Source organism: Linepithema humile, chromosome 7, assembly GCF_040581485.1.
Source record: "Linepithema humile isolate Giens D197 chromosome 7, Lhum_UNIL_v1.0, whole genome shotgun sequence".
Lineage (NCBI taxonomy): Eukaryota > Metazoa > Arthropoda > Insecta > Hymenoptera > Formicidae > Linepithema > Linepithema humile.
The window spans coordinates 8,670,134-8,684,278 of record NC_090134.1 but is presented as its reverse complement, the minus strand read 5'-3'; the positions used below and the strand labels follow the sequence as shown (position 1 = coordinate 8,684,278).

Below are 14,145 nucleotides of genomic sequence, written 5' to 3'. Positions count from 1 at the left end.
ATTTAAGATGTAGATGTATGTTCTAACGCAAAACTAGAGTCGATTTTTTAAATCGAAAATATCGCGCAGTTAATTCTAAAAAAATTCTTTTTAAATTTTTGAGAAATCGAATATTAAATTGCTAGTTTCTGTTTAATTTGAAGTAACTCTTATCTTATCATGATTGCTGTTCGACGCACACCTACCGTGATATTTTCGTCTTGTAAATTCGATATCCATCTTATTTGAGGAATATTATTTGAATCTTATTTGAGGAATATATTCGCGGAGTTTTCGCGAGATTATAATTTCGAATTCTCGCCACTCTAAGCTGCACCGCCATTTAGAGAACACGCAGCATACACAAACTATATAACCAATATGCTCTCGATCCACAGGAATATCTATTTAATGTACGCTGACCTACGTGCGGCTGCTTAGCGTAATGCGCTTGGTGCGAAACTTTCCGGTACTCCGCGGAACACGTAATAAAGTCCCAAATTTGATATCGGAGGAAACAACGATGATCACGTAGGTATACATACGGCGCGCATAATCCGCGATTGAAATGACTTTGAAATACATATTTATAGCGCACATCCGCCTTTCGCATCAACATTAAATTTTTTTAAACATTGTACACAATTTTTTATCATTTTAAAGACATCGATTTAATATCAATTTAGAAATATGACAGCGCCACTTATGAGAATATTCGTAAAGCACAAAAATGAATATCTTTTTTCCATATTTATTAAAATATATGTGAAATTTTCACTCGGAGGGAAGCAGCTTTTTCAAGATTTCTGCTTCTGACATTTGCGGGTTTTTTTTCACATCGGTCTTTTAATTATCACGGAAATACCGAGAATCGCGGGGTTATGCTTTAATAAATTCTCTTGTGCGTTTTATTCACGCGGTGGATATGCGCGGTCTCCGCGCACTTCCGGCTTTCCTAGGGCAATGAACTCTGCGGAACGTCACATTCGAATGATGATTAATCGGATTTCGCAGTATCTAGATAGCGGTGGCGCTTTATTTTCCGTCGTTTCAACGCGCGACGCTTTCAGGAAATGAAAAGAGATACGAATGGAAAAGAGAACCGCGCTCGTGACGTTTGAAAAGCCATATGGAGGGAGCCAATGTGCGGTACAAGCGCGAGTAATTAATAGAATATTTCATGCACGTTGTCGGAGACGACGTTGCTTTTAACGTCGGCTCTTGTATAAGCTGGCCTTGTGTGGCGTAATGAATGGAGCATAAGTACATATTATAGAACATAAGTCTTCTAATGCCAAAGGCGACGGTTCCCCCTTTTCTTCACATTCGATACGACCGACTTTTTCCTATCGACCCGATAGAAATTAGGTAGGTATCGCCGACACATTAAGGGGAAAAAGACTATTAACTACGCGGCCGTGGTACGCGTGTCAGAAAATAGACGAACACGAGTGCTCGATCGCGTGACTGCCGGTCGTCGCTGATGCGCCGAGATTAGACCAATCAACGTAACCTAATTAAAGAACATTCCGCTAGATTTCTTCCATGCCTCGTTAGCTCACCTCTGCAATTTTTTTTAATCCGAAAAACCGGCGATTTTGGCTGGCTTATATAGTCGGTTTATCGTTACATCGAGATTTATGCGGCGTCGCCAGCTTTAGCGTATCACGTTACTTTACACGGATAATCTTTGGCTATTTCGAGACTGAATATATAATATTCTTTTGGATAAAATCAAAATATATAAGTATATGTATACTGTCATATAACAGATAAAGAAATCTATATTTAGATAAAGATTATTCTTTCTTTTTATTTTTGTGATGCTTTTTTCAGATACGCTGTTATGTAGAATAGTAGTTCAGACATACTTGTTCTTAAATCAATATATTTTTTGAATTTTTAGGTCAAGATATACATATGATAAAAAAGAAATGAAATTTTTACTTTGATTTTTATTTCAATTAAATTTTAATCCATTTGCATAATTGCATTTCTTTATTTAGGCTTATAAATATAATTATAATTCATACATGTTCCAGGATGCTGGGTAGCGTGGGAGGTCGACACGTGTCCACGCGTCGGCGTGGCAGCAATCAGCTGGTGCGTGGAAGTGTGGGCCTCACCAGCTATAGCACCGTGCTGGGTGGCGGTCCCGGAAACGCCGACGGCGGAGCGACGCATTCGGAATCAATGCCCAAATATGCCACCAGAAGACGAAGGGCTGTCACCACCAGCGATCATAAGAGCTGCGCTCTCATACAGACGCGGCTCAAGCTTGGCGATATTATGTGAGTACTTTTATATGTTTATTAATTTCGAATTTATTTATGAACACGATCTATAGATACGTCCGATCCGGGAATTTTGCTAGAAGTAAAATTTCTCGGTAATATATAATTGATTAAGACTTTCGTGTTGCGTTTATGTGTGCTGATATTATCATTTTAGGGTATGGTAATATTACAGTGGTATTATGCAAATATTATGTCTGGAGAACGACGTTATCGTACAATATATTTCTGTCATAACAATTTTAAAAAAAGCGTTTACATGACTAAAGAATTCAGAATAAAATATTAACTGTCATCTACATATCTGTCACCTAAATTATGGTAATATATTCATCGAATTTTACATTTCGTATGGATCTTTTAGCTTTATGTTAAATATTACAATTTGACAAAGAAAATTTGTTCTATTTTTTATATTATATTAAGATAGCGCTTTTCTATAAAACAAAATGCAGAATAAAATATTTTTGGGCAAAAATATTTAAGTAAAAACCAAGATATTTTTTTACACAGATAACACTGTGCGTTAAATCGCATTCTCTTTTTTTTAGGCATATAGCATAAGTAAATTAATTATTGAATGAAGGTATAACAAAATCTCTTATCATCTGAAATTTATATCACTAGTTCACATCCGCGCAATCTGTATTACCAGCATTGTTTCAACCCCTTTCATCCTCGATAAAGCAGGATTCGTCAACCCCTATACGTTTCAATCGATCCACCGCCGTCGGTAATATTTCTCATCCCTGCATTTCCAACCCCTAAACACGAGTCAGTAAGCAAGGCATGGTAAAGCTGTCGTCTTGATTTTGTTACCCTAGCAGGGAAACAGTTTTCCAGATAAGTGACTTAGTACTCAACTGTCGACTCATTACCACCGATATATTACAATGAGAGACAATATTTAAAACATACTTATTTACCCTTTAATTATATAAATTTTTTTCACGACCCTAAAATCTCATATTTTTAAGTTAATTACAAATTCTCCAAAAAATTTAACTTATTAGATAATTTTAAACTGTTAGGCAACTTTTTTTTTATGTAAAAGAAATCCAAAGTTATATTAATTTATCACGTGAAAAGATTTATGATGGAAAAAATATAAGAAAATAATAGCATTATGCTATATTACGCAATTATAATTTTCTTCTGACAATTATATTCCGATAATTTCATATTGTATGATAACATTTAACTGTTAAGACCAGTTTTTCTCTCACTTTTTGCAAGAGATCTCTCGACTAGGTAGATTTATCCGTCAATGATAAGCCGAGCCTTCGGCCGCGTCGCGGAGATGGTGCCAGATGATGGCTGCGTCTGGCCATGCCGGGTCATGCACTACTGCGGCCGAATTAAAGTCTAATGTAGCGAGGTGTCTGTGCTCCCCTCGCGGCGTCCGTCCTCTCGTCCAGCTTTACACAGTATCGATTAGCCTTCGATTGTTTGGCCGTTACTTTCTATTTCCAGCGACGCGCACTGTCGCCGGCCGTTCACCAGCGAATCTAATTACGATCTTCCTCTGTACGCCAAAGATCGTTCTCGTGACGTTTCTCCTCGTTTCGTCCTTTTTTATACACTATCTCGGAGTAGAGCGACGGACGTCTATTTTCGAAACGAGCACGTTGATCTTCTTATGGATTCTTTTACGAATATCAGATCGGCAAAATACCGTAAACCCTCTCGTTTTACTGGAATTCAGCGAATTCCATCTTCTTACATAATTACTGAATCTAATTATTCTTATCATCGTATTATTATTATTTTATCATAAGAGTGTCTGTATTTTTTTTTTACATTTTTTCTTTCTTCCCGAGAAAAAATTGTATAATTGGTCAGATGTAAATATATACAATTAGTTATAAAAAGATCTGAATTTTATATGATCATATAAAATTACATATGTTATTAGATCTTTTCATAACTGATTATATATATTTACATCTGACCATATTACACTATTTTTTCTCGGGTTGTTACACGGATAGTTATATGATATCTAATAAATGCTCGTGTAACTCGTCGGGGAAATCATCGTGTTAACTACTTATCTAGTATTCCATTCGGAATTGGATTAATTAATCTGGATTCTCGCCAATTACCGTTCTTTTTTTATATTTTTTTAATTAATCGGCACAGCATTATGTGAAAATATCCGTCCCATTTTCAAAACGAGTGTTTTGTATTATTAACGTATCGAAGTGCAGAATCTGGGGAATCTGGATATGTCCTAATTCTACGTTTTGGGTATAATCATTTTTCGATAAAAGGTCGAATTGGTAACGCGAATCACGGCACGACCGGCAATCGGAGTGAGCCTTCTCAAAGCGTGCTCTCTTTCTCTTCCTCTTTTTCTCCTCCTGGCTTCTCGCAAAAATAGAATCAATAAAAGGAATCGACGTTACGTGGAAGTAGGTCTGCGCGCTATCCCGCGAGTCAACTCAACAAGGTTCTCGACCTTTGCTATTAAGGGACGTATCTATCCGAGCGGCCGTGCCGCCGATCCGAGCACCCTCCTTTATTTATCGCGCTCGATTCCGCGTTGCCTTCGCGGTCGCCGACAGATCGATGCTCCGACCGATAGATTTTATTAACGAGCACGAATCGATAATGCCCGAATGCTTACATCTGCTGCACATATATATCTGCCGTTGTATACAGCGTGAAATTTTCCCGATTCGAGTAGAGAACGCAAATATCATATCAAATTGCATACAAATATACAAATGTAATGTTTAATTATGTATAACAACTTTATGATAAGTTCACGCAATTAATAATCTTGGGTTTGAACGGTGTGTGCAAAAATGTATAAAATAATACACACATATATATATATTTACTTTCTTTCTTTCTGCATAAAGAATTCAAGTAATCTCCATTTTGATATTGATTATTTATTTAACACTGATATGGGTTTATTTGAGATATATTTGGCTTGTATTTTTACAGATGTAAAAGTTTATGAAGCAGTATACAGCGTTAATTAAAACTTATCTTTTCTGAAATGTCAGTATAAATTTCGAAACTCAAATTTGCAGCAACGAATAAGTTTAATTTAGAAAATTAAATATACGTTAAAAACGCATATAAAAATTAATTTTATTTATAATAAAGCACATTATTATTCTAGAGCAGCGAAATTTTATTTTTTTCACATTACGGAAGATGACTGATTTTAATTTTTAATGCTTGACAAATTTTCTATGTAGATAAATATTTTTTTTAAATCTGAATTTTAGAATATAATTATCTGAAGTAAGCGAAGAGCATTTAAACTATATAATTTTAGAACATAGTGAAATGTTCAATCTGCATAAAAGCAGAGGAAATATTTTTAATCTCTTTGTGTGTTTATTACAAATATCTTTGTATTTTATCTATGTCGAATATATTTTTGATATACGCGCCAATGTATTTCATATATGCGCCCTTCGTACACACACTTTTATTAAGGGTCGCATAGCCGACCGCCCGTGGCTGCGGTGGTCCAATCCTACGCATTGCCGGGGTATCCCCGGCCATGTTAAGCGCATGCAAGAGCCCCGGCCGATACCATCTAACCCTGATCGGTTCTAACCCTGAAACTGAATCTACCCCCCGTGCGCTTTCAGACACGCGCCGCTACTTTTCTCGATTTTTGCACTGCTACAGTCCGCGTAATTATGCACCTTGCAGCAATGTACAAGGTGACTTGGGAACGAACGGTTTTTCGTTTAAGGCAGCGTGTTTGTTAGGACGAATCTGTTGCAAATTTTTATCCCGCAGAAATTTTTCACTGAGATTAAAATGAAAAGAAATGGGAGTAATGTAAATTTGCGTTTCAAACTGTGTCTCGAATTGTGACGTAGCTGCCTGATGATTTTCTTAGGCATTCTAAAGGGTTCTGAAATCTTCTCTTAGACATGAAAAAAAGTTACTCTTCGCCGGTGCGGGTTTAATCTTATTTGGCGTTTTTTAAAACTGTACACCGTAATAGCATTTCCCTGAGAATTGCATAAGAATTCTTTTCTGCATGACAAACTTAATTGTGTACAATGCGCTCTCTCTCTCTCTCTCCCCCCCCCCCTCTCTCTCTCTCTCTCTCTCTCTCTATCATAAAAATTACCGCGCCGCTAAAGTTAAACAAGAATAATCTTCGCGGAGGGGTTCTGCATTGAGGGTCTCGCGCAGAGCTTTTGTTACCGGCTCCTGCCGCGTTGCGGAATCGGCAATGGATACAATCTTTAAGGATATTCGAAGCGATTTCAATGACGAAGGATTCGGATAAAGTCGAACCGATCGACACGACGACGTGGTCCTCGTTCCCTTCTCTTTATCTTCCACTGTTTTTTTTTACTGTCTCGATCCCCCCTCCTTGTCGCAGCGGTGAATCGAGTCGCGTAGTCGAGTCGACTCGGCGCGATCGTGTGTTTCAGGCTGGCTGCCGGCTGCCGCCGCCGCCGCTACCGTGAATCAATACCCGCATTGCGCGTGCCACCTCTCTTTCTCTCTCCCTCGTCTGGCCTCTATCACCCTCTGCCTCTTTCTCTGCTTCTCGCTCACCCTCCGCGAACCCTCAGTCGCTCTTCGTCGCACGCGCTCTTTTTCCTTCGCTCTTACATTTTCCCTCTCTCTCTTGTCTACACTTTTCTCTCCTTTTTACCGCCTTCTTTACACCTTGTCACGTTCTCTCTTCCTCCTTTATATGCATTCCTCTTGTCTTTCTTCTCGCTCTCTCTCTATCATTTTTCTTTTCTATCTCCTTTCGTCTCTCTTTTACTCTCTATTTCTTCCTCGCTGTCGCTCTATCTCTCTCTTCATTGCCACAACCTCTCTCTTTCTCTGTTTCCCTCCACGTGGTACTCGGGCAGTTTCGTCTACCTCTCTTCTCTATCTTCTATCTTTCCTAACCTCCACTAATCCATTTGTCCTTAAATTTTTCATTACATCTTTTCCCTAAATAAAGGGGACGAAGACCCGCACGATGTGAATTGGAGACAGCTGAATGGAGAAAGTGATGGACATGGGGACGTGAGCAGGCGAAGGGCGGAAAAGCTCCGAGCTTTCGCCTCGGAGGCTCGTACTACCCACGCTGGGCGCGCCGCGTGCTCCGCGGAAAAACACATATACGCGCGAAAAGCCACCCATGTCGAAAGACGTCTTTCCTCGGTGCGCCTTCTACTCGGGAACGCGGAATATGAAATGTTATTTACTAAATCGCTCGTAAACTTCTCGATAGGGACTAGCGCTTCTTAAGACCGCATCGATAAAATTATTCCACGTATGAAAATTGTATCATCTTGTTAAATTCACACAAATTATATTTATTGTTGAACGCATCTCTCGATTTTCAATTACATTACAATTTCATGAATTAAGAATTTTAACGACGCCGCAGAAACATTTCTCATGCACTTATCCTCATTTGTTTAAGAATATTTTTTTTGCGCTAAGCCATTAAAACGTTGCGACGCCGGAGCGTTGTAACGATTTAAAGAGTTTAATCCGGGGATTAGCGTCGGCGAGACGTCTCGACGACGAGTATCGTTTTTCCTAACTTTAGCCGGGCGATCATTTTCCCGTCGCTCTTCGCAGAGAGAAAACGGCAAATACGGGACAAATACCGGGGTTTGCCGTCGTCAAAGTCACCGCCACCGCTGTCGTCGTCGTCGTCGTCGTCGTCGTCGTCGTCGTCGTCGTCGTCGTCGTCGTCGTCGTCGCCGGGGAGACGACGTCGTTTCTCTCTCCCAGGAGCTGCTAACTCACGGGGCAGACCTGCGGAAAAACCACGTATGTGGAAATCGGCCCACGCGTCTTCCGCCTTTTATCGCCTGACGTCACCCGTTTTTGAGTTATTCTCAGCGCAGGATGGGGCCGTTGCGGGCTGTACACGCGGGAAAAAATACGTTGCAATCTGCCACTTATACGTTCGATCCGGGTATCCAAATAAAGTTGCGAATTAAATTGAAGAGAATTACATGCTTTCAATGTAGAGCATTCGCTTCTTTGAATCCGAAAATTTTGCACCCGAAAAATCGGGAAATTTTCTGATAAGCTAGTTTTGAAATTATATCGAACGTGAACAAAAATTATAAGAAATTAAAAACAAAAGTATATTATTAATATTCTTTTATCTTAAAGCTTAATTTTTGGAAAAGAATATGAGTATTATATATTTATTTTAGGCTCTTTTTACAATTTTTATTAGTTCAATTATCTTATTATATGACTAAAAAGATTATCTTTTTATAATTAAGACAATTTTTCAGAATTGGAGAAAGAATATTTTTTTCATTTATTAAAAAGTGTATGATTGAATAATGAATATGTGATTTTTTTTAACGAGCAATTTGTATAACGGAGAATTAATGATATAGCCACGGTGGATTCAGCTATACGACGGTAGAGCGTCGGAGACAAATACATATGACACCTGTTGTTACGCTATTAGTATAAAACGTTCATGCATATGTTGAGAAAAAGAACTATCAAGCATTATAGGGTTCTCATTCTTTTCAGAAAACTGGAAAATATCAGAAAATTTTTCTGTTGATTTTCTTATCAGATCAGCATAATTTTATAAATCGTTCGAATTTTACGATATTTTCTGGTTCTAAATTAGCATCATCTATTAAAACTAAAATTTACTTCCGTTGTTGTTCGACTTTCAAACTTCCAGACTTTTCATCGAGTTTACAATTATTGTTAGCGCTGTGAAACTCGGAATATTTTCCAAAAGATTAGAGAAACCTAAGAAACTTGAGTCCGATTAATCTAAGAAAGTCGAGGAATTTGTGGGATAAAAAAAAGTAAGACGGAAAAAGCTTTTTAAATAATTAGAGATCATATATCCTTGCGACAGGACTAACCTAGCAGAGTGACGACTACCGACAACCCACGCGTCACCCTTCTGACATTTCCCTGATATTTACGAAAATTAGTTTGCCATTTACCAGCGAACCTTTTATTTTCTCTTCGCACGCGCGTATAGTTCAAACGAACCCCTCAGTATCCCGAAGGGATACCGATATATATTTTTAATATTAAATCTTATTTAATATTCAATCTTACACTCTCCAACGGCTTTTAAAAATAAGGATAACGTTACAGTAAAATATTTTTGCATTTTATGTTGCACAATTAAAAAAACCGTTTCTAATAAGTAAAATACAGGTATATTCGCGTTACAATTTTCAAAATAATCATATATTTCCTATTGCACATAGCCAGCGATCTTTACTACTTCGTTCTGTATAGAACGTTGCACTTCTATTCGTTCCGCGCTCTTTTAAAACGACCGTAACCGAAGTGCAACCTTTTGACGCTGTTTCCGGTTCTCGTAAGCAAGCTTTATCGGCGCGATAAAGAGGAACTTCGAGGCGCACGTGAAATTTTTAAGCCGACCGAGACGTTCTCGGCTTACTCTCGATGAAAACGGAGAACGGCGGTCAGTAAACCCCGGCGATGGCGACCATTACTTTGTCGCGTCCTCCCAGGGATAATATTTCGTAATAAAACGCCGCGCGCGTAACGGCGTGTCCGGTTGGTTCTGGTCGATTCCGGTCGCCCGGCTTTTATTTCGCTACGCTTCCGGATTTCGATACGTCTGGAGATTTGGGCCGGCCGCCACAAATCTTGGCGGAAGCTATTAACAGCCGCGAAAGGTGCTTCGTCAAAAGGATCGCGTAGCTAAATCCTGCCGTTAAGTACGCGCCGATAAAGGCACTTGCGCCCTTATAGCGCCCGATTGCCTCGCTTTAACATCCAATTATCTTTCTCATTAATTCACACCATGCGGATCGCAGGTGAGTCGCTTACCTTACAAATTGTCGTGTTTTAGTTATTTTGGCGGGATATATCGCGAATCGCAATCATTTTATCGTATATAATTTAGATTCTCAAATATTACTTTGTATAGATAAATTCTGACGTGTAAATTATTGTAACGTTTGAACGTATCCGTTTCAATTACGTCACGCGTGTCACGCGTACGTCCGGATACGCGAAAGAAAATAAATGAATTCTCAGATCGTCAATCGAGAGCGAAGAGTAATTGTGCGATATGGAAACCTTACCCGTTTCGTCGCGTAAGATGATGTAAATCTACCTGCCTTTGCTAATATATAACGGGGTCAGCATCATATGGCTTACGATAAGCAAATTGATGACAGCTGTTACGACGTCACGTGTCTTAAAAAGCTCACTTGAAAAATCACTTACGAATTATTGAATATTTGCAGAAATACTTTTAATCTCTGTTACATGTAAGGCAAACGCGTAGTCGGCGGATGAATTGAATTAAGATAAAAAGGCGGGAAAGTCGCGGTAATTCAATGAGAGTGTAATAATTGAACAAAAGTATATATATGTGGAGTAATTGTGAAAGCTTGACAATAACGAATCGATATTAGCTACGATGGAGGGAAGCGCGAGCGAATTTTCATGTTCAAAGCACTGAAGACCAACGGATGACAGAGCTAATGAGGTTCGGATGACTTGACTTACCGAAGCCCCGTATGCACACACTCGTGACCCATCGCACGTCTCTCATCAGCGTGCCGATAAAGTCGTTATATGCGATAGCAGATCGCACGGAGCATTGCCCGGGTTGTCTTGCAGATCGATGGAGCCTCGTCCGGTAGACGTAAATTTCCTCGACGATACTTCCTTCCGATTCTCTCGGACCAGGGATTTATATCCCGCCCGAACTTTCCGCGCGCGACCAACCGCGCGCTCGGCGAACTTTATTTCCGCTCGGTATATTTTCCCTTAGCTATCGCGCGGCTTATCCGGTTTTAAGGAGTCGTTCTTGAATTGATATATAAAGTCTAAAAGATAAGAAGTGCGCCGCGGTAATAAATGAGCGCGGAATAAATAAAGTAGAAGTGTTAAATCTGCAATTGTGTGAAACTTGTTTGAACTTTATCAGAAATATGAAATTAGTATTAGCTACTTTGCGGCTCTGTTTTAACTATTAGTATAAATTGTTGAAAATTTTGATTTATTGTAAATCATTCTGTTGAAATATTTTTATATGAATTGTAAATTGTATAATTATGATAGAATAACATTGTCTGAAAAATCTGAAAAGAACAGAAATTGTCACTTGAAGATTGCAGTTTAAAGTGCAATCTGCCGAAATAAGGTTCACATTGACGATCCTATTATCGAGTTAGGACGTCTGTCTGTTGGTATGCGGTGATAGGGCGATCGAAGGAAATGAAATTATTACTATCTCTACGAGAGAAAAGGCACGTGCCTTCGTATCTCACTAGAGCGTTCTTCGTCGTCTGCCCGGTGGGACGTTCTTTCTGCGGCCGGGACTTTCCACAGGTTCCATTAAATCGTAATTCTTTCGCTCGCCACTTATCTCGTAAACACATGCGACGTACACACACACGTACGTACGTAATGGAACATACGTATCTCGCTTAAATAAATTATCTGCGTACACTTAGCAAAGAGGTGTTAACAAATTTAATGATTTTAAAAAGTTGTAAGAAGCTGCGTGATTAGATTTCAGCAAGATATTTTACAGAAATGAGGAGAAAATCCAGACGCATTCTAAAACGGTTATCCAATAAAAACTTATTAACTGAAACGATGGATATTATTGAATCAATGAAATTGATTAATGTGATGTTTTTGCGAGATTTTTTTAGTGAGGTTGAACGGAGCGGGATATTAAACTTTCTCGGGAATTTGATAGCGGATCGAATTTCAGACTCTAAATAAATCCGTCACTTAGAAGTGACTGCGGCCGTAGGGCGCAAAAGGGAGAGAGCCGGCCGACAATCGATTTGTCCGCGATATCGAATTACCTCACGTGCAGTCTCTCGCGGCTACCGACGTTTTTAGCCATAGAAAGCCCATGGCACGTTTATGGTGGCGCGTACGATTCTAGGTCGATCCTTATTGGCCGATATGGACGTGACGTTATCGCGCGGCCGCGCTTTGACAGACCGATCGTGTGATTCGATTAAAATTCTCCACCCCTGTATAATAGTACAGCCGCACGGATGCGAGACGTTATAGCGGGCTACCCAGCGAATGACGAAAGCCGCAGGCCAACGACGTTGTTTTCGTCGCCGTCATCGTCGCCCCGTGAAAGCTATATCCGGAGAAATCGATCCTCTACGAGTTGGGCGAGTCCGGGAAAGCGACGGGACGAAATTGCGCCGATACGAAAAAGCTTGCGAAAAGTTTTCTGGTGAAACTCACGGTTTGTTTTTAGCTGTCGTTCTAATCGTGCAAAACGGATTAGAAGCAAAAGTACACGTCTGTTCTTAAGACATGTTTTCTTCCATTTTACTTTTCAGTGTAATTATCTACGAAATTTTGCTTGGTATCGTCGAGAAAAAAAAAAAAAAAATAGAATTTATTTGAACAATGAGCAAAAAAGTTTGAAAAGCAAATTTAAAATCATGGATGAATTGAAGAAAAATAACTAAAATATAAAAGTGAGACAATTTTAAAGATAAAAAAATAATATCTAATTGAGAGATGTGTACAATTTGCAATATTGGGAAAATATTTTTGCTATTTGCATACTTTTTTCATCTTTATATTTTCAATTTTTAATTAATTGAAAGTAAGAATTGCTAGATGATCGACATTCTACGTTATATATATTTTTCTATAAAAAATAGTATAAATAATAAAGCGAGTAAACAATTACTATATAAAACGCTGAGAGAGTCGTGCGACATCAGCGATAATAGCGGCCAGCACTGATTTTTACTCAGATTTCAAACGGCTATGAAAGCAACGAGCTGCTGAAATACCATCGATGCCAATAGCGTCGTTGATATCATTGGCATGCCTCTGAAATGACGTTACATTTAAGCTAACTAGTAGCTGGAGCTACAGCGCATACATAGCATACCCGTCTACCGTACGTTATCCCGCGTACGTAGTGACTTTCGACCTTTAACGTAAGTTCGATGAGGAAGTTGGATGAGCTCGTAGCCAGGATGGACATGTCCTACTCGTTACACGCCGGAGTTATTTCAATTTACAAGATATCGTGGAAATCAAGCTCACGATGTTAATAACAATAACGTGATTAACGTGAACGATGGATGGAAAAATATTAACGTCCAGCGAACTTCCACTCTTTTTGTAGAGATAATAGATTGCACTTGATTAAAAAATATAATGTCTCTTTATTAGAGAAAAAAGTAATACGATGGGAAATAATAGTGCGCGTTAAAGTCAACTTTAAATATTTAGTTTGCCAACAGTTGAATTTAGCTGTTAAAATGAACTTTAATGAAATGACTAATACGTTCTAATTACATTTATAGGTATTTATTTTAGATAGCGTCCGCAAATAATACAGTTGAGCGACGAAAGAATTAAAAGCAACAAAATCGCTATCCGTTATGTCCCTTTCTTCGACGAATTGGGCCAATCGAAGCGAAATCAATAACTAACGCGTGTATTCGCTTATTCATCTCAAATCACTCCCTCATAGTTTATTAAGATACCCGCTAGATAAATTAATTATACTCGCCAGTGTATCAGCCTGTGCCTCGCTCAAAGCTATTTCAGACGGCAATCGCGAGCGATCATCCAAGAGAGGAAGCCCTGTGTATTAAGTCACAAAGGGGGACCTACTTTTTCGTTCCTCTTTAGATCCGCTCTTTCTTATAAACGTCGAATACACTCGAGAATACACGCGCGAAGAAGATGATGTGATCTTTTCTGAGTGCTCATCGTTTTTTTAAGATTGTGATAAAAACCGTAGCATATTTATTTTCATATTTCACGACTGATAATGTAATTTACAACACACGTTATTTTATATTTCAGTAAAATTTTGATTAATTTGTATATGATGAGTTTTGAAAATACGATGAGTGATTTTCAACGCATATTCTTAGAA

The 14,145-nt window shown here is 38.8% G+C and overlaps 1 protein-coding gene and 1 long non-coding RNA gene across 6 annotated transcripts in view; one reads left to right on the top strand and one right to left on the bottom strand.

The window, feature by feature from the left end:
- Positions 1–14,145, top strand: part of cac (cacophony) — a 160,306-nt gene that overhangs the window by 47,434 nt on the left and 98,727 nt on the right. For all 5 annotated transcript variants that reach the window (XM_067359963.1, XM_067359962.1, XM_012373110.2 and 2 more), the window contains exon 2: positions 2,022–2,270. In XM_067359963.1, the coding sequence (XP_067216064.1) occupies positions 2,023–2,270 (248 nt within the window). In that variant the 5' untranslated portion in view covers position 2,022. The remainder of the gene's footprint in view (positions 1–2,021; positions 2,271–14,145) is intronic.
- On the bottom strand, positions 7,559–10,874 carry LOC137001327 (uncharacterized). The gene is made up of 2 exons (XR_010891391.1): positions 10,764–10,874; positions 7,559–8,033 (listed from the first exon to the last, which is right to left on the bottom strand). It is a non-coding gene; the product is annotated as an uncharacterized lncRNA (long non-coding RNA).